The following is a 21,144-nucleotide window of genomic DNA, read 5'->3' as shown; positions in this document are numbered from 1 at the left end:
GCGTCATTGAGAGAGCAAGCTTGCGTGGACGAGACGCGCATCTCTGGTTACGTAATAATACGCGTGCGCTAAGCTATGCTCGACTGCCTATTCGGTGCTCCACGATCCAGAGGCCAGAATATATCTCCTGCCCTGCTATCTCCTGTCCTCTCTCTCATCTAAATCATGGCCGGCGCACTCCAGAATGCAAAGCGCGACCTTCCGAAGATCCGTGACGAGGACCGCGAGTCTAGGTTTGGCCAGGTCTTTGGCGTCTCTGGACCCGTCGTCATTGCCGAGAACATGACTGGTTCCGCTATGTATGAGCTCGTTCGTGTCGGCCACGACGAGCTTGTCGGAGGTCGGTCGCGAATATGTAGCTTGAAACTTTACCGCGTCTCTCATGCCATAATACTGTTATAGAGGTGATCCGTATCGATGCAGATAAGGCTACTATCCAAGTCTATGAAGAGACTTCAGGCGTCACTGTCGGCGACCCCGTACTCCGCACAGGAAAACCCCTGAGTGTTGAACTCGGACCTGGTATACATTTTCCCTCTTCTACCGTGTCCATGTTCTCTCTAACGCGTCTCGCCACACTCAAGGGCTCATGGGGAACATTGTCGATGGCATTCAACGTCCACTTCGTGTATGCATTTATCACTTTCACGACAGATGATAATTCCTTCTGACATACCGATTTTTATACTTTAGTCTATTCAACAACTATCTAACTCGATTTATATACCTCGCGGCATCAACACGGATGCACTTGATCGTTCCATTCAATGGGACTTTACTCCAACCAACCTCAAGGTTAATAATTGCTAGCTCTTGCTTTCGCGTATGCTCACTCGCATTCAGGTTGGGGACCACGTCTCGGGCGGAGACATCTTCGGAACAGTTTATGAGAACTCTTTGGTTAATGCCCACAAGGTTATGCTTTCGCCACGGGCTCTTGGCTCTATCACCCGTATCGCCGAGAAAGGCAGCTATGCAGTCGATGTATGGACTTAGTTTATTCAGGCTCGGCGTTGTCTAATTAAGCTCTTAACTCTAAACAGGACGTGGTACTTGAGACAGAGTTTGAAGGCAAGAAAACGGAGCATACAATGATGCAACTATGGCCTGTTCGTGCTCCGCGACCTGTGGCGCAGAAACTCACGGCGGACTATCCTTTGTTGACCGGCCAGAGAATATTGGATGCACTTTTCCCGTAAGTGGTATGTATAGATATGTGATCGCGCTCATCTGTTTTTATTTATTAGATGTGTCCAAGGCGGGACTACCGCGATTCCTGGTGCCTTCGGTTGTGGAAAGACAGTTATCTCTCAAGCTTTGTCGAAATTCTCCAATAGCGACATTATCATCTACGTTGGGTGCGGTGAACGAGGCAACGAAGTAAGCATTTTTGCATTGTTTTCTATTCTTTTGATTATGATTTCTTAACATCTCGCGTTATTTTCAGATGGCTGAAGTGCTTATGGAGGTAAGCATCTGCCAGTTCTATGTAAACAAAGTTACTGAAGTGGTTGAAGTTCCCGGAACTTACTCTAGAGGTTGGTGACCGCCAAGAACCCATCATGAAACGGACCACTCTCGTGGCGAATACGTCAAACATGCCCGTCGCTGCGCGTGAAGCTTCCATTTATACTGGTATTACGTTAGCAGAGTATTTCCGTGATCAGGGCAGCAACGTGTCGATGATGGCGGATTCAACATCGCGATGGGCTGAAGCGCTTCGTGAAATTTCCGGTCGTTTGGCAGAGATGCCTGCAGACTCTGGTTACCCAGCATATCTTGGAACCAAACTTGCAAGTTTCTATGAACGTGCTGGAAAGGTGACTTGTCTCGGCAACCCGCAGAGGAACGGTACTGTTTCAATTGTTGGCGCGTAAGTAAAAATATCACGTTTATATTTGTTGTTTGCGCTCATATGCATCCGCGCAGTGTTTCACCTCCTGGTGGTGATTTCTCTGACCCAGTTACATCCTCGACGCTTGGTATCGTCCAGGTCTTCTGGGGGTTAGATAAGAAACTTGCCCAACGGAAGCACTTCCCTTCAGTAAACTGGAATCAATCATACTCGAAATATCTGAATATCCTTGAGAAACATTACGAGTCAACTGAACCTGGCTTCGTCGAGCTTCGGTCTAAGACGAAGGAGATTCTGCAGAAAGAAGAAGATCTTGCCGAAATTGTCCAGTTAGTAGGGAAGAGTGCACTGAGCGAGAACGACAAGATCACCCTAGAGGTGGCGCGTATGTTGAAAGATGACTTTTTGCAGCAGAACGGGATGAGCGAGTATGACCGTTATTGTCCTTTCTACAAGACGAGCGGAATGCTTCGCAATTTTGTTGCGTACCACGATTCTGCGATCAAAGCTGTTTCACAGGGCGATGTGACATTTGCGAAAATCAAAGACACCACGAGTGACTTGATGTTCAAGCTTTCTCAGATGAAGTTCGAGGTACGCATGGGACTGGCCACATTCTTCGCACATGACGACTTATGACTGTTTTAATTTGCAGAGTCCATCGCAAGGCAAGGAGCCGATCAAGTCAAAACTTGACTCACTGTACAGCGAGATTCAGGAGAAGTTCCGTCAGCTAGGAGAGTAGTACTGCGTAGAGACAGTAACAAGCCGGGACCACTAGTGTATATAAATGGCTTTTGTTAATAATTTATGTGCCTTTCATCTGAGTGCTGGAGCCACAAACGACACGTAGACAAACAACGAAATAAGGGGGTGTTGTTGTTGTGTGTATTTATGCGTCTGCGGGAGCAGATCACGGGGCTGATGAGGGGATGGACAAATAAGAGACGCTCTAGCACGCGGCGCGCTTCATACCGTTTGTGTCGCCAGTTTCGGTCGTCTACCTCTAACTCCCCTTCCATCGTTCACAGCGCACAACCACGACGTCCGCCCGTCTCTTTTCTGCTCCGAGCCCTCTGCGTCTGCCAGGCGCCGTGTTGGCCACTGCCCGTGTCTCCTCGCCTTTCGCTTTCTGAGTTCTCCAATCGTGGCTGTCGTTCGTGCGACCGTGTCACTGTCCGCTCTTTCTTTCCCGCCAAACAACCCGGTCCTGTAGTCACACACAAGTCGATACATGTCTACATCGCCCCCATCGCCAAGCGACTATGAGAGCAAGACCTCCGATCCAGAGTATGTGACGACCGTTGGGCCCTTTCAGTCCGACGATCGGCCAGACCGAGTCGACGCGCCTTCGTCTGCTAGTCAGGTAAGTAAAATGCGTACTACCCACTACTAAAATTACCTCGTCATTTCGAGATTCTTAATTTTGCGGCGCTGCTGCGCTTGCGATTGTAAGAGGTTGAACTGACCGCCCTCATGTAGACACGCCAATTGCCTTCCTTGCGCATTCCACAAGCGAAAGAAGTACCCGTAGAATCTGAGAATGAATTTCCCCGTTCAACCTCAGCCACATCTTCTCTTGATCCCTATTATTTCTCGATCCCTTCACGCAACGGATCACCGGTTCCTCCGCTTCCTGTGAGCAGGAATACTGGAGAAGAACCGCAAATACCACGAGAGCCTGCTACTCCTGCGAGAGATCCTGCCTCAATCGACAGAAATGGTTTGGTGGGAGTCGGAGAGCTTCTTACTCCACGTTGGCCGACGCTTCCTTCTTCAGATGAAAGTCTCCCGCTCTTTCATCGGATTGGTAGTGAAGATGCAAAGGGACAAGACGAAAACCAGCCTAGAGATGCGTCGGATGACGAAAATGATCGAGGCAGTCCGTGGACTATTGAAGCTGTGGATGGGGAACAGGATGAATGCGAGGTATGCTTGCTCTTTTTTATTATCGTTTACACTTGTAATTGACATCCAGATAAAGGATGCGAATGCCGATCGTTTGCAAAACTCACAAATGCATTTTATTCCGGACGAAAGTGGAGGGGAGGAAATACTTTATCCTCGCAAACCACTGCATGTCGAGATCACCAGGAGTCCGGTATTGAATAAAAGCACTTCCCAAGCAAGCCGTCAAGGAGACTCTTCTCCTTCTGTGCCGACGTCTCCTCCGTCGTCGTTCCTTTCACCAACTCGGAAAGCGAAGAAACGTAGTTCTGATGAGTTTGCTCTTGATCAATCGGGATTTCTTGTCAAACCATCGTCCAGTAATGGAACTAGCTCGCATCGTGAGGGTGGCGATAAGCCAGCTTCGCAACTTACACGGAAGCATCAGTCTCTTGTTGGTCCGTCAAGCTCCGGAGTTCCTGCTCGTGAAAAGAGAAGGGGTGGAAGCGTACGGGTGTCGATGGTGTCTACAACGAAGTCTAACTTGATACAGTCCAAGAATGGGAAGCACTCACGTCAGCAGAGCGTTGGCTCTATCTCGTCAAACCATGGTGATCCTCTACGGCGTAGGTTGTCGACCAGCGATTCAAACAGTATTCCGCCTTCTCCAAGCTCGAGCAGTCAAACGAAGCGCGTATCAGGACCTTCGAATCGGATAAGCTCCGAAAAACTGTCGGTCCTTAAGGACAGGGACTCTCATGTGCCTTCAAATGTTGCACATTCTCTACTGCGAGGTACACAAGAAGGTTGGTCTGGTTTGGATGACGACGCGACGGCTGAGGCATTGCGTAAACTAGACGGCATTTCTGGGAAAGGACCGCGCTCCAGAGGAAGTGTTGGAGTCACTAGTCGCATGAGTAACAATTCACGCCCTGGGACACCTGGTACATCACGAGGTCATCGTTCAGAGGGTACTGAGGGCTCTGACAAGTTACATCGGATGAACAGCACTGGAACGAATTCTGGGCGCGCTAAGGAAAGACTTCGACCAGAGTCCAATGTCATTCTTGAGAAAGAAGGTAGCATCCGTGGGTCGGATGGAGAACACCATAAACCATCTACCGGAGGGTCACCAGGTGTGAAATCTGCTGACGATCTCGGTGGATCAGGTCCAGCGCAGGAAAGTGATTCAAAGAAGCCCGTCGCAAGCGCCCGCTTGAGTTTCACTCCGAAGCGTAGTTCGGCTTCATCGACGACTTACACTGCAACGCCAACTTCTTCAAGGGAATCTGCAAATTATTCAACTGCCACAAGTGCTACATCGGCGAGTGTGAACTCGCAAAGGTTTTCCCTCATCAAGGCAAGGCGAAATAGTGCAGGAAGTGATGTGTCTAGCGTGTATTCTGCCGACGCGTCTTCTCACAAGGATCGAGCTGCGTCTCTGGCTACTGGCGATTTGATCGATGGTGTCAACGTACCACCCGTTCCACCACTTCCGAAGGATCTTTCCTCATACAAAACACCTCCACAATCTTCCACAAGCCTTGTATTCTCAGTTTCCGACCCTGTACCAGAGAGTGTTAGGGAAGTTGGAAAGGATACCCATGTACATGACAAGATTCTCGAGGAACCGCGCTTCAACCAAGTTGCGCAGCCTTCACCTCGACAGGCCATATTTAATGTACATCCCGTGCCTGAAACTACTACAGTCTCGCAACCCGTTCCCAGGACTCCATCCAAGAAGTGGAGCTTCACCAATCCATTGAGTATTCGGCGTTCGACATCGCCAAATCGCCATGAGGCAAACGTTTTGAAATCACCCAAGCGACCAACGCGTTCCGGATTATCTGATAAGCAATCCCGTCCAACCTCCTCGTCGAAAGACTCGCCTATGATGCCTGTAATTTCTCCGAAATCTTCGGTGGAGGCATGGCGCAGTATACAGAAAGGTGCAATGGCATCTGAGACTTCTTTGACATCGTTGTCTTCTCTGAGTTCATTGCCTGAACCGTCACCACCGATGTCACCGTCTCAGCATGTTGGTATGGCACCTGTCCGGAAAGACGAACACCGGGTTCCGAGCAGGTCTGGGACGGCTTCCAGCAACAGTGCTACACATATCTCCTCGTTTGACCCCCAGGTCAGTCAAGGGAGCCCAACATCCAGAGTTTCGTCCCGGGATGCAAGCAATAAACGTCTAACGCCGTCCTCAATACCATTCTTCCGTCGTTCTTCTGCACAGTCTGTTCAGATCCCTTCTGGTTCGGCGACGACTGGCATGTCCACTTCTCCGACTTTCTCTTCTGCGCCACCGACGCATCATGTAAGAAAAGCTGACGTGTCAGACGGAAAGGACCATCTTGTTTCTCCTACAACGCCCGGATTCTCTCATAGGAAGTCGTCCATGTTGTCTTTAGGCTTACCTTCCATCCTGAAGGGTTCGAGTTCGAGGAAGAGTTTGCAGGTCGAGAAGGGCTCGCTGAGTTCTCACGAACCCGAGAAATTGAGAAAGTACAAGGATTCAGATGGAGAACACGCGAAAGGAAAGAAGGAAGAGAAGGATCGAAGCGAAAGCCGTATCTCCGTTCTTATGGGTAGGAAACGTGGAAAGGTACGTAACCTGATTGCTTTGGTAGGGTTTCCCTGTTGGATGCAACCCACTAATCGATATTTCAGACACTCTCCTCCACAGACCAGAAAAAGGTTAAGCCGATTACTTTGCCTCCCATGCAGGTCTCCGCACTACCTCAGGCGACTGCCGACCGCATCGCTCATGTCAAGTTGCATGATTCCGCATCGTCTTCCCCTCCCAGCTCTCGTCCATTGGTGTCGTCCCGTCTTACCTCCCAGACGATAAGTTCAATGCAGAAACAATCAGACTCTTCTCTTAGGAGCACACGACAACAGTTACCAACGATTGCAGGTTCACCTTCTATCGGGACTCACAGTCATGCCAGCTCAAGGGAGCCATCGTTTTCCATGCAAACCTCTACTGGTTCTGGGCTTCCGAAAGAAACCCCAACTCGGATTCCACGGATAGCTAGCCGATCATCAACTGTAACATCTCCAGCCCTCAAAGCTTCGTCTTCGATAACTTCTAGGAGGACAAGTTTGAATGTTGGCGCGATGAGCTTGCAATCTGATGCTGGTGATACTGGCACAGAGTCTCATAATGAATTCGGCTTGCTCGATAACTTAGAAGGGTCTTCGAAGTCACAGTCGTCTTCTCTGACATATCGGCAGTCAACAAGATCGTCTCCTCCGGCTGGAGCCAAGAGCACGCGTCTAACGGCGGGGCTGTCGGCGGCTCCTTCGTCCGCCAGTATTGCCCGGAAATCGGCTCATGAATCAAACCCGATTAAGGGCCTCCGAAAGTCGTCGACGGGCTCTGTTACTTCGATCGCGGCTGCTGCAGCGGAACAACAGCAAAGTGCACTGGCTGCGCTTTCGCCTTCAAAGGGTTTGAATAAACTCCTAAGCCCGAAAATGTCGTTACCGGGCTCGCGTTTGTCAGGATCATCAACAACGCCAAATCTTTTCCAGCAACGTTCAAATGGTTCCCCAACATCCAGGCGTCAATCCTTCTCGACTCCGTCCCCGGTTCCGAGTTCTGTTGACGAGGATGAGATTCTTGGAGATGAAGAAATGATGCAGTACATCAAACGAACGCAAGCACGCAAGCTTGCGCATGGTGCAAAGAAGGATGATCTTGACGAGCTTCTTAAATTCCCTGAACCCATTCCTCCTGCCCGACCCAGTTCTCCGGCAGGTAAGTCTTGTAGTATTAATTCCGTCTCACATCGGCTTACACCGTATCTAGCTGTATTGAATGGTGATCGATCCTACCATTTGTCTGACTACGAACGCAAAGAGATTCTAGACTATTCGTCCGTCTATTTCGTTAGCAGTAGAAACGAGAAGAAACTGGCAACTCGTGACGTGTCCGCAAATAACTATGGCTATGACGACGACCGAGGAGACTATCTCGTGACCAATCACGACCACTTGGCATATCGATATGAAATTATAGACACACTGGGCAAGGGTTCATTTGGCCAGGTACTGCACTGCAGGGACCATTGCACCGGTGAATCAGTTGCTATCAAGATTATCCGAAACAAGAAGCGGTTCCATCATCAGGCTTTGGTTGAAATTAAGATTCTCGAGAATTTGCGCAAATGGGTGAGTCCTTTGTGATGAAATTGCCCTGGCTTTAATCTCTAATTCTCATACAGGATCCTGAAGAGAAACACCATGTCATCAAGATGACGGAGCACTTTTATTTCCGGAACCATCTCTGTATCGCCATGGAGCTCTTGAGTATTAACCTTTACGAGCTTATCAAGGCCAATGGTTTCGCGGGTTTCTCGACAACGCTTATTCGTCGGTTTACAAGTCAAATGCTCCTGTCCTTGTCTTTGATGAGGCACCACCGTATCGTGCATTGTGATCTTAAGCCAGAGGTGAGTAATCTCTCTTTTCACGGGTTTTCCTTGTTGCTCAATTCGTTCCAGAACGTCCTACTTCGTCATCCGGCTAAGAGTGGAATCAAAGTCATCGACTTCGGAAGCAGTTGTCTCGAACACGAGAAAGGTCAGTGTTTAATCTCAAGTTGCCTATCACTACTGGCACGCTGAGCTTCCTCGAGCAGTTTACACATATATCCAAAGTCGGTTCTATCGTTCTCCGGAGGTCATTCTTGGGATGAATTATAGCATGGCTATCGATATGTGGAGTTTGGGCTGCATATTGGCCGAGCTGTACACTGGTTATCCTATATTCCCTGGAGAAAATGAACAGGAGCAATTGTCTTGCATTATGGAAGTTCTCGGAGTGCCGGACAAGGAATTGATCAATCGTAGCAGCAGAAAGAGACTTTTCTTTGGTGAGTAGCGTAGCGACAGTTCTCTAGGCAGGTCTAACCGAAGGTTTTCAGACTCCACGGGCCTCCCGAGGCCAGTGGTCAACTCGAAAGGTCGACGACGACGGCCAGGCACAAAGACACTGGCGCAAGTTCTCCGGTGTGACGATGAGCTCTTCGTCGACTTTGTGTCCAAGTGCTTAAGTTGGGATCCGGAGAAGCGCATCAAGCCTCAAGCTGCTCTACGCCATCCATTCGTCACAGCTGGCCGAAGGGCAAAAATTATAAACAACCCCCCACCCAGTTCACCCCGTGGACATCTAACTTCTTCGACTAGCTTGCTTACTGTTGCCGGGCGAAACAAGCAGCTAGAGACACCGAAGAAATCACAAATCAGTGCTCCGACACCTTTGACTGCTCGGAGTGCTCGGACAACAGGAACACAGATACCCTCGACTCCTCTGAGCTCACTGTCACATGCTTCTCAGAGCACGTCAAAAAGCTTCCGATCTTATCATGCGCCGTATCACTCAGGCCGCTCGGCCAATGGATTAGCTGTGCGCAATGGTTCTCCTGGATCTCAATAAATAACCACGGACTGACATTTTCTGAATTTCTCTGTAGATTGCTACTACTTCTGGGAAGTAACGCTTAATATATAATAATGACTCACCGAACGCTTGAGAGTATAGCGTCTCGCTTGTACCTTTTTTTTATCGTTGATGATGATCCACGGAAATTTATTCGCCTAGTTTCTTTCTCCCTGTCCCTATTACTTTGACTTCGGGTTTTATTTACTTGCACGCCTCCTTGTGATTAATGTCATTGCATGTTTTCTTTTTTTCTTTTGATGTCCTTTTTATCTAGAATGCATAATAGTTCTATATACATATATAGAAGATCGAAAAGTCTAGTGTGCTGAGTGACCTTTGCTCAATTTGCGTCTGTGTCGGAAGTCCCAAAAGTGCGAAGGGTGTTCCAGTTCTTTGCGTCACCATCCACTATCGCACATCCTTAAATTTGTCTTGGGCCGATCTCAACTCCATGGGTGAGAAGTCTCGGTACCTACGACGACTAGTCCTTAGGTAATCTCAATGTAACAGCAGTACTAGCTGTGCTCTTCTACACGGCTTGAGTCTCGCTTCCTTTGCATTGCCTTGTGCATCGAGGTACGTTGGTGAGCCTCCCACTCGCGCCCTTCTTCCAGCATCACAGGGCGATTAGCTTCGGTTGTGCAGACAGGACAAACTAATTTTCGACGAGTGAGCATGACGTCCACAGGGCTTTATACGAAATATCGTTGTCAATTTGGTGAATAGAGCAACAATATGAGGAATGACCGACTTTGTGGAGCGAGAAGCTACAGTGAGCATCCGTTTGGCTGTGTCTGATATTGATGCTGGCTCAGGAGTAGGTGATCCCGCTAAAAATGCTGATGTTGACGCAATTAGATGCTATTCTGTTACAGGTAGCAGCACTTAGAGCAACGAACCTCCAGCGATTGTTTTCGCATTGGACAAGACGTTTTCCTCCCACGCCGAAAGGTCTATACAAAACACTATTTTCAGATCCTCCAGGAGCTCCATGAATAGTAGCTATATGAACCTGTCGCATCAAGCAGATAAATTGTATCCGATGATTGATCGTCTTGTTCGTTGGCGTTCTCCAGAGCGGGTAAAAGTTTATTTCGTATCCATTTGACCTGCCGACGCGCATATTTTATCGTGTTTAGCTTCATTTCAGCGACAGCGGTCTCGTATAATTGATCAGTCTTCTCCTCTTGATTGAGGTAGGCGTAGAATTCCCTAAATCCTAAATGCTATTGAGAGGAAATACAGCGTGGCCGAATAACTAGCCAATTACCGATAGACTGAAAGACTCCTAAGGTGAAATCGGGTGTTTCTGACCAAAAAGGTCAGCGTTGCTTGATAGAAAAGGATGAATATGGGTACCTCTGACGACACCGTAAGCGGAACGCATTTCGTCGAGTAGTCCTTGCTATTTTCCGTGTAAGCTGAGTGATTGATTTACAGTCGAACATTTTCTATACCAACAGCTAACATATCATCCACTCTCTGCTCGAGTCGGACATTCAGAACATCAGGTTCCGCATACAACCAGAATATTAAAGACCGATACCTAGAGTAAACTCGGTAATTTCCGATAGTGTGACTTCGGTCATAAATAACAGGCTCACCGTCTTTCTGTACTTGCAGAGTAGGTATCGGTGACGACCTCACTTGCGGCTCGGCCATTTTCTTTGATGATTTCTAGATTTCGTAGAACTTTACGCGTATCTCTCCAATGCCATCGACTAGCCATCGTGGGATCAAGATGTGAAAGTAAATTATGAAGAGCGAAGGCCGTGTCCGGCTCGGTCTTTGCCAAAGGTGCGGCAGGTGGTAATGCATTGTAAAGCGACGCTAGCTCCTCTGGAAGTGTTTTCAGTGCGTTTTGAAGAGCAGGAGTAGGCTGAGCAGCCGAGAGTTTAGACGGTCCAGCCTGAGCAGGTAAACCATTGGAGAACAAGAGATGATGGATCCAGTAAGCCGTGCCACCAATTACAATAGGTACTTTGCCTCCTTCATGAGCCTTGTCAATCTTAAGAGGAAAGCTAGGGTCAATTCATTAAAGACATCCTCAAGAGGAAAAAAATTAGCACCTCTTTCGAAGCGTCTCGCACCCATTCTCCAACAACATATTGTTCTCCAGGTTTTTTGAAGTTCATAAGGACATGCTCTATTCCATGCTGTTCACTTGGAGGTAGTTTGTTTGTTAGAATATCCAATCCCTGGTAGACTTGCATTGCATCGGCATTGACGACTTTTCCGCGCAATTGAAGAGCCAATTCGACAGCTAGACGACTCTTGCCGACTCCCGTAGTACCACATATCGCTATCAGGGGCTTGAGCGACATAAGATCCAACAAGCTAGAACCCAATAACTCTTGAGAATGGTTCAAGAGATTCACAAGTTAGTGAGCTTTAACAGGCAGACATATTTATGGCCCGCGCGTGGGAAAGTAGATCGTAGTGAAAGATGGATGTACACAGTACAGAATTTTATATTTCTAATATGAACCTCGAAAACCGCCCCGTCCAGCACCTCTTCCCCGCCCGAACCCTCCTCCTCTTGGGGCCCCACGTCCTCCTCCAAATCCACCGCGAGACATTCCACCTCGTCCACCGCCGCCTCTGTTGAAGCCTCCCCGACCTGCACCAGCTCCTCGACCTCGGCCTCCAGGCGCTCCTCTTCCACCACGTCCACGTTCTACATTCAAGAATTAGAAACAAAAAGATTTCAGTAATATACATACGTGAAGCTTACTTTGTGCACCTGAAAAGTGTCGCTATTTAGTATATGTCAATCAAAATGAAAATGAAAAACGGACCGGGAATTTTTGGTTTTGGTAAAAATCGCTCTATTGGTAAGAGCTTGTCTCCGCCAATGTATACTTTATCGCCTTTCTTGAAGCTACTCGCGACCATGCCTTGGCCCATCTTGATCGAGAAATAGACCTCATTGATTGGGCCTAATATTTCGTCCACCTTGCCGATTTCAGATTTGTTCTGAAGGTAAATCGGTGCATTAAAATAAGGGACTTTGTCGGGCATTGTTGAAGCGCATAACATTTCATCCTCGACTGCGTGAACGAAAGAGCCCATTTCTAGACAAATTAAAAGAGATTAAGAACTGAATCGAGTTACGAGCGAACTGCTGGCGATTGCACGTACCGAGAACGGTGTCGGGAGGGCCTGCAGACTGGTGAAATCCTCCTCTACCTCCACCTCGCGCTAGATTTTCATGAGCATGGCTAGTCGCACAGGGAATATAAGGGAGTGACATACCGCCACCAAATCCACCCCTACCTCTGCCAGCTCCTCCTCCACGAGAGAATCCGCCTCGGCTCGGCCTTACTGAAGAAGAGAAGCCAGACATTGGAGTTTGAAAAAGATTAAAGAATAAGTAATTCAAGAATGGCCATGACCAACGCTGTCACGTCGATCTAGGAAAGTCACATAACCGTCGATCCTTCGGCTGCTTCAATAACCGGTACTTGACACTGTACAGCTACACTTCCTCTCCGTTCTAACCCCCATCCAAACATGGTTCCTACTAGGACTTATGGACCTCTTATTTATGCCACCTTTTCTTTTTCGGATTCTCTGCCTCGGGATACCATTGTAGTCTCGGATAACATATGGCAATCACTGTTGTTCATTACCGGCAGTCAAATAACCAGCAACGAGGACAACCGAATTGCAGTATCGCTAGTTTTCCGCAAATTAAAACAATCTCCTAGTGCGTCGTATACTGATGCTCCCCGTATTGTGTGGGCATTGCCCCCTCAAAATGTGCGTGATGCAATCCGAACTGCATATTTAACCTGACAAATGTAGTCCTCGCGAATTCCACCCTTAGATTCAATATTAATATCTCAACATTTGAGTCGTCAAATTTGCGTCGATGATGACTCTTTGTCTTGCACTATATCAGCAACGATTCCAACCCAGCTTACTAGCGTAACGGTGATCGTGTCGGGTACTCAGAAGCTCTCCGTGGAACAGTCGAGAATTGAACAGTACCTCTGTAACAATAATCGAATCATAAAGACTGGTGACGTATTTTACACAAGCAGCCCAGGAGAGCTTTCTGAAGACCCTGGTGATCCTTTGGACCAGACTCATCGTCAACTAGAGACTGCTATGACTGAGCCTGTTGAGCAAGGCTGCGCCGTCCAAGGAAAGACACGCTTTCTTATTACATTTGCGGACTCCATACCTAATGGCGGGGACCTTCAAGTGAATGGCAGGAGCGATTCGCCATCTGGATCTTCCGTCGCTGACGACAACTTTACCATTGATGAAAATTTCTTTGCCGGCTCTACTCTTGCCAGTGTTGGTCGTGTGCCAACCGAGCTCTCGGCACAGGCTGCACATGCTGAAGGCAACGATGAAAGTGTACTTTCTTTCTCAGCCGAACCTCTCCTTTCGTCATCACCGGATGCATCTGACAGCTATGTCATATTGATGTCTACGGAGGATATGGGTAAACTAGGTGTTTTTAGCGGAGACTGGGTAAGTCCTTGCCAAGGCGATCTCGAAAACCAATTGCTGATCGTCTGCTAGTGCATAGCTGGTTCTTCAGATGATACTTCGCGACTAGTGCAAGTCAGATCCATTGATCGTCCTAGAAATTCCACGTCTGGCAGATCCAGTGGACTACGAGTATATGCACCACCGCAGTTATTGTATAACTGTGGCATAAGATTAAACAAGGGCAACGCGCTTCCTATCCGAGCGAGTCCTTTTGGAACGGGGCCTCCCTCAATTCCAATCGCTCGCACTGTGACCCTCGCCCGTATTGCTTCACCATTGTCTCTAGACAAGACCGGTCATTCTATCGCTCTCAAAGCCCTCAAAGCGAAACTAGGGGCGTCTAAATGCCTTGCCAAAGAGGGTGATATTATTGCTGTTACAGTTGGTATGGATGATACAATCGAGCTCGACGAAAGCATAGACGATGCATCTACCGAAGAAGAATACGATGAGGTATTCAAAACTAGGTTCGTTTAACTTACTGCGTTGTTTAACGGTAATAAGCTGAGACGTATCTCCAGTATAGACGCCGATAACCATTCTTCAAGTAATATTGTATACTTTGTCGTCTCTAGCCTGGAGTACGACGTTCCAAAATCCAGCGTTGACTCTGGAGTGGATGAGTTTTCAAGGACAGCTTCGGGAGAACTGGGTTGTTGGATCGATTCGTCCGTGACTAGGGTTGTCCAGGTGGGTCTCGAGCATCTGCCCACGCCACACACCAGGCATAATCCCTCAACCAGTAAGTATGGATAGTGAAGCCGAAGAACATCGTCAATTAATGGATTCTTGGTAGATGCAGATTTCGATGTCGGCTCATTTAATGGCTGCTTCAGTAAGATCAGTGAACTAATTTCCGCCGCCTTGGAGAAGGACGCAGCAGCATTTGGACTGGATTTGGCCATTCTCCTCAGAGGACCTGGTGAATCAGTTGTGATGACGCTCGTCGACACTGTTGCACGTTGTTTGGGATTTCATCTATTAGAGGTGTGTTGAACGATCTTTGCACTTGGTTTGTATTAAGTTACTTTCGTAGGTCAGTGCATTCGACATTGTAGGTGAATCGGATACAAGGACAGAGGCGAGGCTCAAAGACGAGTTCGAAGTTGCAATGTCGTGTTCACCATGCATTTTTCTACTACGAGATGTTGACGGTCTCATGCAGACAACTCAGTCGGATATGAGCAAAGGTAGTCCCCTAGTCCGCGTCCAGTTGCATTTCCGTGTGTATACTTAATGATGGGTTTTCTTCCTCAGAACCTACAGTAGTGCAAGCCTTCCAAGAATGCATAGATAAGCTCGCATCGAACTGGCGAGAGACCGGATTCCCGGTAGCGGTGATCGCAACAACTAGCCAGCCTGAACGTCTTTCTGCATCAATGCTATCTTGTTTCAAGCACGAGGTCACCTTTGAGGTGAGCGCTTGTTCGATCCGATATTATTCATTCTAACGAGATCGTAATTCCTAATAGGCTCCCGATGAACCAGGGCGTTATGCTCTCCTGAAGTCTTCGATTAGCAAAGAGATGCTTGCAGATGATGTATCGCTAGGCGACTTAGCCGTCCAGACTGCAGCTTTTACGGACGATGATCTAAACCATCTAATTTCATTGATGCATCTTAATGCGGCCGAAAGGTCCATGGTTGACACGTAAGTTCGTTATTGTCACTCAGAAATAACCTCCTTAATCTCTTGATGACTGGAAAGTCGTGAAAACATGATATCCGTTCGCAGCGGAAAACTTATATTAAACGAAGACGATTGTACTGGTGCCGTCGAGAAGTCTCGAATCTCATTTTCACAGAACATCGGAGCTCCATCGATTCCCAAGGTCTCATGGAGCGACGTCGGAGGCCTTGCTTCGGTCAAACAAGACATTCTTGATACTATCCAGCTACCTTTGGACAACCCATCGCTTTTCGCAGATGGTCTGAAAAAGCGCTCAGGTGAGTCTGTAAAGTGACGTCTGACGCCATCGTCTAACCTGGAAACTTAAGGCATTCTGCTATACGGTCCTCCTGGGACCGGGAAGACACTCTTAGCTAAGGCGGTTGCAACATCATGCTCTCTGAATTTCTTTTCAGTGAAGGGTCCTGAACTACTAAACATGTACATCGGTGAATCCGAAGCGAATGTTCGACGGGTCTTTCAAAGAGCCCGTGAAGCCAGACCCTGTGTCATCTTTTTCGATGAATTGGACTCCGTAGCTCCTAAGCGTGGTAATCATGGTGACTCAGGCGGCGTTATGGACCGAATTGTTAGCCAGCTCCTCGCCGAGCTTGATGGGATGTCCTCTTCGAAGGCAGGGACCGATGTTTTCGTGATTGGCGCAACTAATCGACCAGATTTGTTGGATCCCGCACTTCTACGCCCGGGAAGGTCCGTCAAAGTATCAAACGATATCTGCTCCTTTCTAGTTTTGACCCTTGTATAGATTCGACAGGCTATTATACCTTGGTGTTAGCAATACCCATGAAGCGCAATTGAACATACTCGAAGCATTAACGCGCAAATTCCGCTTGGATCCCCAATTAAATCTCATGTCCATCGCTGAACTGTGTCCTTTTAATTACACAGGGGCTGACTTTTATGCTCTGTGCTCTGATGCGATGTTGAAAGCGATGGCACGCAAGGCGCACTCAGTAGAAGAGACAATAAGTGGGTTGTTTCTACCCGACATTCCAAACCTTTTCTTTACTAATTTCTGTATGTCCAGAACGACTGAACGAAGGACCTCGCTTGCCAAATCACCAATACCCACTAACTCCTCAATACTACCTGAGCGAGCTCGCCTCACCACGAGAAACCGATGTAGTCGTCTCCGAGATCGACTTCAAGGAAGCTCTCCAAGAGCTTGTACCGAGCGTCAGTCAAGCCGAGATGGAGCATTACAACGAGATCCAACAACGATTTAGTGGAGATTCAGGAAGGGATCAAGTAATTTAAGCATCTACAGTAATATACATAATTGGACGGTTCTTAGAACCAGCTACGAGAGCCCAGTCCGAACTTGTCTAGCATCCCATGGAAGGACTGTGGCAAGATAGCGCCCAGAGCAGTAGAGTGCTTTGGTGCTGGATCGCCTATCTTTTCCCAGCTGCAATTTGTGCAGTGAGCTAAATTTACTGGATTTAAAATAGGGAATGGAATTATACACCGTACCTGTAGGCTAGTTTGCCGTCTATCATGATTTTAACGGAAATGACTGGTCTAGATGCATTGCGAGTGTCAATGTCAAAGGACGCCCTATGCACAAAAGGAAACTTCATCAGGATAGGCGAGGCACTAGCAAATAGAATCAGCATACCACTTGTAATTACCAATAGGCAAATATTTCAAAACACGCTCTGCTGGGATTACATCGATGTCTTCAATAAACCTCTCTGTTCCGTCCTCGTCCACGATCCGCTGCAGCTGTCGTCTCTCGACACCATGCAAACTCTCCATCTCTAAAGTTCGGACAAAGGGAATGTAGAACATGCTCAACGGGCTAGTCGAAAATTCGTAGATGTTATGCGACCATTCGAACGGCCCGTTGTACTCTATCGCGGCGAATTCATGTCGGTCCCCTGATAATATGAAGACGTTCGCTACTGTATGGAGCTTCTCGAGTATTTCCTCTCGTTCTTGCTTAAATCCGGGCCACGCGTCTGTCTGTGCATCGTGCTGCCACAGTGTTGTGAAAGGAACTGAGGAAACGATAAACTTGAATGTACTGGTTTGGTTAACCTGCAACACGCAAGAACCGTCTCGCTCGCATAAGATAATAATATACAGTATTCGCAGCTTACCTCAGCCAGCCAGTGGTACAGATCCTCGAGCTGCTCTTTTCCTAACATCGTCGAACGCTCCTCGCCTTCACCAGACGCTCTGGACCGATAACGGCGAGCATCCATGACAAAGTACGCCACATCCGCATATCTGTGTATAAATATCTGCTTTAGAATTAGCACGGTATACTGGGACAAAATGCATTCACCTGAAGCTATAGTAGTACTGTCCCTTGCGTCTTGGATTGTAGTTTGCTTGCGCATGATACAGTTCGAAAGCAGTGGAGGCATTTAAGAAGACGTGCGAAGTGTCATTTGCGCCATCGTAGTTATTTATGATCTAATGCGGCATGCGTCAGGTACTTGGAAACGTAGCTTCCCTCAAGAGGACTACTTACCTCGTGATCGTCATAAATATGAAGCATTGCTGGTAAAGCCTGTTTTTAGCGGGGTTGAATTAGCCAAAATAAAGCACGCACGTAGTTTTTCGTAGACCCGTCTAAAGCTCGGACTAGCATAGGTGCGACGATATAATCGACGGTATGTTTCCAGAGAATCGCCGTAATATATCGGGACGTCGGCGTAAATGAAGTCACCGAGGAAAATCATGAATTCTGTTGATGGAGTATCGTCGAAGGCAGGCATATGAGCATCGGATGCATCGAATTCCTGTTGTGAATCATTTGCCGAGTGCACTACAATGTGACAAAGGTTAGACATGACTTCATGTTACGCAAAATTCGAACTTTCCTCCTAAGTTCTGGTTCGTCGATCCCTCGGAGGAGATATAGTCAGCCAGCAAATCGAATCCCTTGATCTGGTCGCCTCTTCCAGGGACATACGGGAAGTTGGGAAGCATACAAGACGTTGCAACGAAACTGAAGTGGGATCCTTTCGCCAAGTAGAGGTCAGGGAAGGTTTTAAATCGTTGTGGTGTATCCGGATACAATGTATTTGAAGTCGAGTTTGATATTGCTAGCTGATCTGAAACAAATTATTTTTCAATCGTGCAGCTCGTTTGGATACATAAATCACGGCGTACATTCGTAGACCGTACTTGGAAATAAGTTACTGATAGTCGTAAATGCAACCCAGTCGTTCTCTTCAAGAACTTCCATGTCTGGTCCGTTTAGCCAATTGCCTTCTATGTCTGCGCCGAATGCTAACGGGCGGAACCGTACTTTCATCCCCAACTTTACAACTGGATCTTGGGGATAGCGGACAGATAGCTTCACACTGTTATGATATACAGCGCCTACACGAGCGAACTTGACATCGTGTGCTGGGTATCTAATAGGGTGCGTCATGAGATCAGTGGCGAAAAGTAAAAGGGCAGTATTCGTCAGGAATGATAAGTTGCGTATGCTGGAGGATGGCGAGGGAAGGGTCAAAATGAATGACCGAACGAGTTCAAGTATCTTTGATTTATAGACGTGATCAATACAAATCCCATATTCGTTCAGTTAAATCATAATATTCTTACTGTTGGGGCCTCATTCTTCTTCGTTTCCTCTTTTACCTCCGACTTGCTTCTGAAATGACGACTTGCGACATCTTGCGGAACTGCGAGTAATAAAGTTGCGTATGCAGCGTATAGGAGCGGCAGTACACTCTTGAGAAGTGTACTGGGAATCTACAGAGGCAAGGTGTTAGGCATCACGGGGTGCGAAGGACAGATAAGCGACTTACGACCCTCAAAAATACGAAGGACACAATTCTAAAAAGAGTCGAGGTAACCGAGACGAGCACGGGCAAGTAGCGACTCAGAGACATGCTATTCAAGCCTCCTAATTGCAGGAGAGACCTGCAGGGATGGCTGGAGGATGCAGGAGAGAACGTGTTGTCTGACTGGGGATGGGGATGGTGACGTCGTATCACATGGTGTAGGTGTAACCAGGAATGGTAACCGCTGCTTTTAGCACTTCAATTCAGTGAGCAGAAGTTGCCCGTTGACTGGTTCACAGTCGTCCATCGCTTGCGAACCATGCCATCGCAGAGGCACATAGAGAACACTGGCAGCACAGCACGAGACTGGTGCATGCTAGAGAGGAACATTCTGTCTCATGTCAAACTATGCCTCCTTCTCTTCCTCCTTTCTGCTTCCGTCCTCCTTCGTACCCGTCTTACCAGTCCCTCTAACGACACCGATAACGACGAAGACCCTTCCACTCCTCACTCCCACGCGGCTTCACTTACCCTGGCATGCGTCCTTATGGCCTGCTCGCTCGTCGCTCTCGCCGCAGGCACTTGGGAATATTGGTCTTCAGACCGTGACATGAGGACGAAACGGGCGTTTATGAACGCAAACAAGTAAGTTACTTTAGACACCGCGTAGAAAATATGTCTAACCCGAGTGGTTTAAATACAAGACTCCACCCTGTAATGCTTACTGCAGTCTCCGGCATCGTATTTGCAATATGCATAGTCCTCCTCGCGGATGAAGCCATTGCTTGACCCACTTTTTCTTCATTAGATGTTAGATAATCGCATTGGGAATGTAATCTAGCGGAAACCGTACAGTTAGAGTCCACGCAGCTTGTGCATGTATGATACTTATGTCGAGCTCCAAATGATGTGATATGCATCACGTGATGCTCTTTGTGAGAGGTGTTTGAGCCATGAGTTTCAACGTCTTTCAAGTTGCTTAAAGCTAGCTCGTTGTGTCCTCGCTCCTCCGTACGTCAGCGGAGCGCAACGAAACAAAAGGCCCGCTGGCTTCATGGATAACACTCCTACCAGACGGCCGGATGTCAAGAAGAAGCTTGTTGTAGTCGGTGACGGTGTGTCCAACCTCCCTTTGACTTTGTGCTATCCAAGTTCTTACGCTCGTGTGACCAGGCGGTTGTGGGAAAACCTGTCTTCTCATCGTCTATGCCGAGAATCGGTTTCCGGAGGTAAGTTCCTTTGTAAATATGCTGTTCGTTGAATGACAATTCCTTTGTCAGGCATATGTACCAACCGTGTTTGAGAACTACGTTACACAAGTTACCTTTGAAGGGAAATGCATCGAACTCGCTCTTTGGGATACTGCGGGACAGGAAGAATACGATAGACTACGGCCCCTTAGCTATCCGGAAAGCGATGTAATTTTGATTGTGTTCTCCGTCGACTTTCCAACGAGCCTTGCGAATGTTCAGGATAAGGCAAGTCCAGTTCTCATATTGACAGCTGGTAGTCCTTGACAAATCTAACCACCTTCTGGTCTTCACTTGTCATCGCCTTTTTAGTGGTTCCCGGAAGTCGCTCATTTCTGCGAGGGTACACCCTTAGTTCTCGTCGCAACAAAGATTGACCTTCGACGGGATGACCAAACTCGCAGGATGCTTGCCGCCCAAGGCCAGGTACCAGTATCCTCAGAAACTGGTTCCGATGTCGCTAGGGAAATCGGAGCGAAGTACGTAGAATGCTCGGCCAAGACAGGTACTGGCGTGCAAGACGTGTTCAACCTCGCGTTACGAGAGAGTATGAGGGGGAAGTGGGGGAAAATAGTCCGGCATCGACGATGTATTGTTACATAGCATTTTCTCGTCCTTTTTCCTCTTCTCAGGACTATTACTTAGACTCATTCTCCAGTAGTTTGTATAATACCCTATGCAGCAGGAATATGTATAGGTTTGCAATATCTCGAACATGAATGACTTTTTTCTAAGCAGTGTCTGTGCAAGTCGCAT

At 47.8% G+C, this 21,144-nt stretch overlaps 7 protein-coding genes across 7 annotated transcripts; 5 read left to right on the top strand and 2 right to left on the bottom strand.

Moving 5' to 3' along the window:
- The first annotated feature begins 146 nt into the window (after positions 1–146).
- On the top strand, positions 147–2,670 carry FOMMEDRAFT_20860 (V-type ATPase). The gene is made up of 11 exons (XM_007267428.1): positions 147–340; positions 403–522; positions 585–628; positions 694–795; positions 844–984; positions 1,044–1,195; positions 1,248–1,380; positions 1,448–1,468; positions 1,518–1,873; positions 1,930–2,449; positions 2,511–2,670. Exons 1-11 carry the CDS (start codon positions 166–168, stop codon positions 2,598–2,600), a joined length of 1,854 nt encoding a protein of 617 aa, XP_007267490.1. The 5' UTR covers positions 147–165; the 3' UTR covers positions 2,601–2,670.
- A 419-nt stretch (positions 2,671–3,089) lies between these two features.
- FOMMEDRAFT_29176 (uncharacterized protein) lies at positions 3,090–9,190 on the top strand (the record flags this gene model as incomplete). The annotated part of the gene is made up of 9 exons (XM_007267427.1): positions 3,090–3,221; positions 3,338–3,784; positions 3,834–6,353; positions 6,419–7,511; positions 7,563–7,924; positions 7,978–8,205; positions 8,257–8,335; positions 8,394–8,627; positions 8,679–9,190. The coding sequence occupies 9 exons, from the start codon at positions 3,090–3,092 to the stop codon at positions 9,188–9,190; spliced, it is 5,607 nt and encodes a 1,868-aa protein (XP_007267489.1).
- A 278-nt stretch (positions 9,191–9,468) lies between these two features.
- FOMMEDRAFT_109199 (tRNA isopentenyltransferase) lies at positions 9,469–11,520 on the bottom strand (the record flags this gene model as incomplete). Its single annotated transcript, XM_007267426.1, has 9 exons — positions 9,469–9,886; positions 9,948–10,035; positions 10,096–10,149; positions 10,209–10,415; positions 10,467–10,505; positions 10,556–10,601; positions 10,658–10,742; positions 10,801–11,204; positions 11,266–11,520. 9 exons carry the CDS (start codon positions 11,518–11,520, stop codon positions 9,712–9,714), a joined length of 1,353 nt encoding a protein of 450 aa, XP_007267488.1. The 3' UTR covers positions 9,469–9,711.
- A 153-nt stretch (positions 11,521–11,673) lies between these two features.
- FOMMEDRAFT_134686 (Gar1-domain-containing protein) lies at positions 11,674–12,542 on the bottom strand (the record flags this gene model as incomplete). The annotated part of the gene is made up of 4 exons (XM_007267425.1): positions 11,674–11,873; positions 11,995–12,270; positions 12,338–12,397; positions 12,452–12,542. 4 exons carry the CDS (start codon positions 12,540–12,542, stop codon positions 11,674–11,676), a joined length of 627 nt encoding a protein of 208 aa, XP_007267487.1.
- A 739-nt stretch (positions 12,543–13,281) lies between these two features.
- Positions 13,282–17,611, top strand: FOMMEDRAFT_109196 (AAA-domain-containing protein). The gene is made up of 14 exons (XM_007267424.1): positions 13,282–13,681; positions 13,733–14,169; positions 14,224–14,444; positions 14,499–14,689; positions 14,739–14,892; positions 14,960–15,117; positions 15,175–15,353; positions 15,411–15,649; positions 15,701–16,082; positions 16,138–16,361; positions 16,420–16,800; positions 16,866–16,949; positions 17,011–17,432; positions 17,495–17,611. Exons 1-11 carry the CDS (start codon positions 13,310–13,312, stop codon positions 16,647–16,649), a joined length of 2,787 nt encoding a protein of 928 aa, XP_007267486.1. The 5' UTR covers positions 13,282–13,309; the 3' UTR covers positions 16,650–16,800; positions 16,866–16,949; positions 17,011–17,432; positions 17,495–17,611.
- A 1,846-nt stretch (positions 17,612–19,457) lies between these two features.
- On the top strand, positions 19,458–19,927 carry FOMMEDRAFT_87808 (uncharacterized protein; the record flags this gene model as incomplete). The annotated part of the gene is made up of 2 exons (XM_007267423.1): positions 19,458–19,783; positions 19,843–19,927. 2 exons carry the CDS (start codon positions 19,458–19,460, stop codon positions 19,925–19,927), a joined length of 411 nt encoding a protein of 136 aa, XP_007267485.1.
- Positions 19,928–20,138: 211 nt separating this feature from the next.
- FOMMEDRAFT_20856 (signal transducer) lies at positions 20,139–21,112 on the top strand. Its single transcript, XM_007267422.1, has 4 exons — positions 20,139–20,253; positions 20,312–20,367; positions 20,419–20,616; positions 20,701–21,112. The coding sequence occupies exons 1-4, from the start codon at positions 20,193–20,195 to the stop codon at positions 20,989–20,991; spliced, it is 606 nt and encodes a 201-aa protein (XP_007267484.1). The 5' UTR covers positions 20,139–20,192; the 3' UTR covers positions 20,992–21,112.
- The last annotated feature ends 32 nt before the right edge of the window (positions 21,113–21,144 follow it).

Source organism: Fomitiporia mediterranea (genome assembly GCF_000271605.1).
Source record: "Fomitiporia mediterranea MF3/22 unplaced genomic scaffold FOMMEscaffold_7, whole genome shotgun sequence".
Lineage (NCBI taxonomy): Eukaryota > Fungi > Basidiomycota > Agaricomycetes > Hymenochaetales > Hymenochaetaceae > Fomitiporia > Fomitiporia mediterranea.
This window is presented reverse-complemented; position numbering and strand designations above follow the sequence as displayed.

Excerpts from the sequence above, each read along its gene's own strand:
- FOMMEDRAFT_20860 (XM_007267428.1), top strand. The coding sequence starts at position 166 with ATGGCCGGCGCACTCCAGAATGCAAAGCGCGACCTTCCGAAGATCCGT. Across the intron at positions 629-693 it reads GCATTCAACGTCCACTTCGT|TCTATTCAACAACTATCTAA; the intron begins GTATGCATTTAT and ends TTTATACTTTAG. Across the intron at positions 1,196-1,247 it reads ATATTGGATGCACTTTTCCC|ATGTGTCCAAGGCGGGACTA; the intron begins GTAAGTGGTATG and ends TTTATTTATTAG.
- FOMMEDRAFT_109196 (XM_007267424.1), top strand. The coding sequence starts at position 13,310 with ATGACTGAGCCTGTTGAGCAAGGCTGCGCCGTCCAAGGAAAGACACGC. Across the intron at positions 14,445-14,498 it reads CAGGCATAATCCCTCAACCA|ATGCAGATTTCGATGTCGGC; the intron begins GTAAGTATGGAT and ends GATTCTTGGTAG. Across the intron at positions 16,362-16,419 it reads CTCAGTAGAAGAGACAATAA|AACGACTGAACGAAGGACCT; the intron begins GTGGGTTGTTTC and ends CTGTATGTCCAG.
- FOMMEDRAFT_20856 (XM_007267422.1), top strand. The coding sequence starts at position 20,193 with ATGGATAACACTCCTACCAGACGGCCGGATGTCAAGAAGAAGCTTGTT. Across the intron at positions 20,254-20,311 it reads GCTTGTTGTAGTCGGTGACG|GCGGTTGTGGGAAAACCTGT; the intron begins GTGTGTCCAACC and ends TCGTGTGACCAG. Across the intron at positions 20,368-20,418 it reads CCGAGAATCGGTTTCCGGAG|GCATATGTACCAACCGTGTT; the intron begins GTAAGTTCCTTT and ends TTCCTTTGTCAG.